The sequence below is a fragment of the Pinus tabuliformis genome, chromosome 7 (genome assembly GCF_031772625.1).
Source record: "Pinus tabuliformis cultivar Carrire ecotype Pingquan chromosome 7, CPIR1, whole genome shotgun sequence".
Lineage (NCBI taxonomy): Eukaryota > Viridiplantae > Streptophyta > Pinopsida > Pinales > Pinaceae > Pinus > Pinus tabuliformis.
The window spans coordinates 740,257,154-740,258,926 of NC_142293.1; the positions used below are offsets into that span (position 1 = coordinate 740,257,154).

The 1,773-nt window shown below is 46.6% G+C and overlaps 1 protein-coding gene across 1 annotated transcript; it reads right to left on the minus strand.

The window, feature by feature from the left end:
* Nucleotides 1-439: 439 nt before the first annotated feature.
* LOC149249657 (uncharacterized) lies at nt 440-1,508 on the minus strand. The gene is made up of 2 exons (XM_089456304.1): nt 1,313-1,508; nt 440-1,212 (listed from the first exon to the last, which is right to left on the minus strand). Exons 1-2 carry the CDS (start codon nt 1,506-1,508, stop codon nt 440-442), a joined length of 969 nt encoding a protein of 322 aa, XP_089312430.1.
* Between the last annotated feature and the right edge of the window lie 265 nt (nt 1,509-1,773).

The window sequence follows — 1,773 nt, forward strand, 5'->3', positions numbered from 1 at the left end:
GAGAAGTGGAGTTACAAAGTATAGGGAACGGCAGCAGCTAACCAGCCTGCCATAGCGCATTAAAAGCCCGGGGAGATGCAGGCTGGATAACCCGATAACACGCGAACGGGGAGATGGACATTAAATAAGAAATGGAAATTCGCGGGCTATCCAGCCTGCATCTCCCCGGACATTTAATGCCTTGCTTAGCGGCTGCCATAGGGAACTCTCATATAAGTACGGAGTACAAGGAGATGGATCATACTACGGCCTTACTTATTGGTAATAATATCTTTCCTTACGCAGTTACCCATTACAGCTTAATGATAATAAAAGATCTTTCTGATGACCTAAGAACTTTCCTCCATTATTATGATTACAGCAACATTGCGTTTGCGTTCACGACGGGATTACAAATTATTCATGCCACATTCCAGCCATTACTACTATGACCATTCATCTACCTGCGGCAGACGATCCCACGACCACCACCACCTACGCTGTTGCAATTGACTGCACTGGTGATGCCATCTTGATGATCGCTGGAGGAGGAGAACCCGAAGCGCGCAACTTTGCAGTCTGCGGCGAACAGATTGGAAGTGACGTATTTGGATTCCCCTCCCATAATGGGCATGGCCACCCCTATCTTCACAGGGCTCCTGTATTCTGCCCCGTATGTCTGTCCAAGCACACCGCTCACATCGGAGCTCAGAGAGTAGAACTTGAAGCTCAGCTCCAGATGGGCGAAGCAGTCCTCGCAAGCAATGATCCCGTATTTATGGACTCGAGACTCCTCTTCAGTGATAGGCACCACGCGGGCACCAATCTCTACCTTGTCCTCCACTTGAACCAACACGGCATTGGTGCTGTCGGAACGAGTTACATTAAGTCCAAAGGCTGTTGCCCATGTAGCCCCCTCGCCAGGAGGAAGAGTTATGGGTTGGCCATCCAACGACATGATCAGCTGGTCCACTGAACTGTCCCATGCGCTCACTTTTTTGGCCCCCAAGTAGAGCTGCCGACCATCGTCCAACAGCACTCCAATGGACTGCACCCATGTGAAGTCTCTGCCCATTCCTTCCCCTCTCTTGCCAATAAAATGAGCGTTGATGTGGAGATTGGAGTCGGAAATAAGACAGAAATCCTGGTCTCTCTTTCCATGGAAATAGAACATGATGCCATCCCCTCCTATGAAGCGGGGATCCTGACACACGCCTCCAGGCTTATCGCAGGCTGCATCACATTCACCACCACCAAAAATTAATAATCTCATTCATTCAACATTACAGAGAATATAGTAGCTATATTAAAATTGATCGATAATATTACTTACGACAAACAGTCTTGCAGGTGATGCAGTCCATGTGGCAGTTATATGGACATTGAGCAGGGCAATCATGTTGATATCCATAGCATCTCTTGTACCATTTTTTCGTGCATTTTGCTTTGCCTGCTGCAGACACTGCGTTCACCATGACCATGAGGCAAACAGCAACAACAACAACACTCCTTAACATGTTTGCAGCCATGATCGATCGGCCGAGTAACTGCAAGGATCTCTGGTCCTTGCGCTGCTTTGGTGATCTTCTTCGATATCAATTGCATTTTATAGTTGGTTCGGCTTGAGGTAGCGGGTGGAATCAAATATTTTTTCCACTACTTTAGCGTTACGTTAATGTATTTATAATATATGTATGTGTATAGATGCACGCAAGCATGTGCACAGTTCATAACTGAAATATGCAATCATTTCTTCTTTATGCGCTCCTCGACTGGAATTGGAAATAGAAAACT

What these genes read in the sequence shown, in the direction of transcription:
- LOC149249657 (XM_089456304.1), bottom strand. Translation starts at nt 1,508, where the DNA reads ATGGCTGCAAACATGTTAAGGAGTGTTGTTGTTGTTGCTGTTTGCCTC. An exon ending in CACCTGCAAGACTGTTTGTC is followed by an intron (nt 1,213 to 1,312) that starts GTAAGTAATATT and finishes AATGTGATGCAG; the next exon opens with CCTGCGATAAGCCTGGAGGC.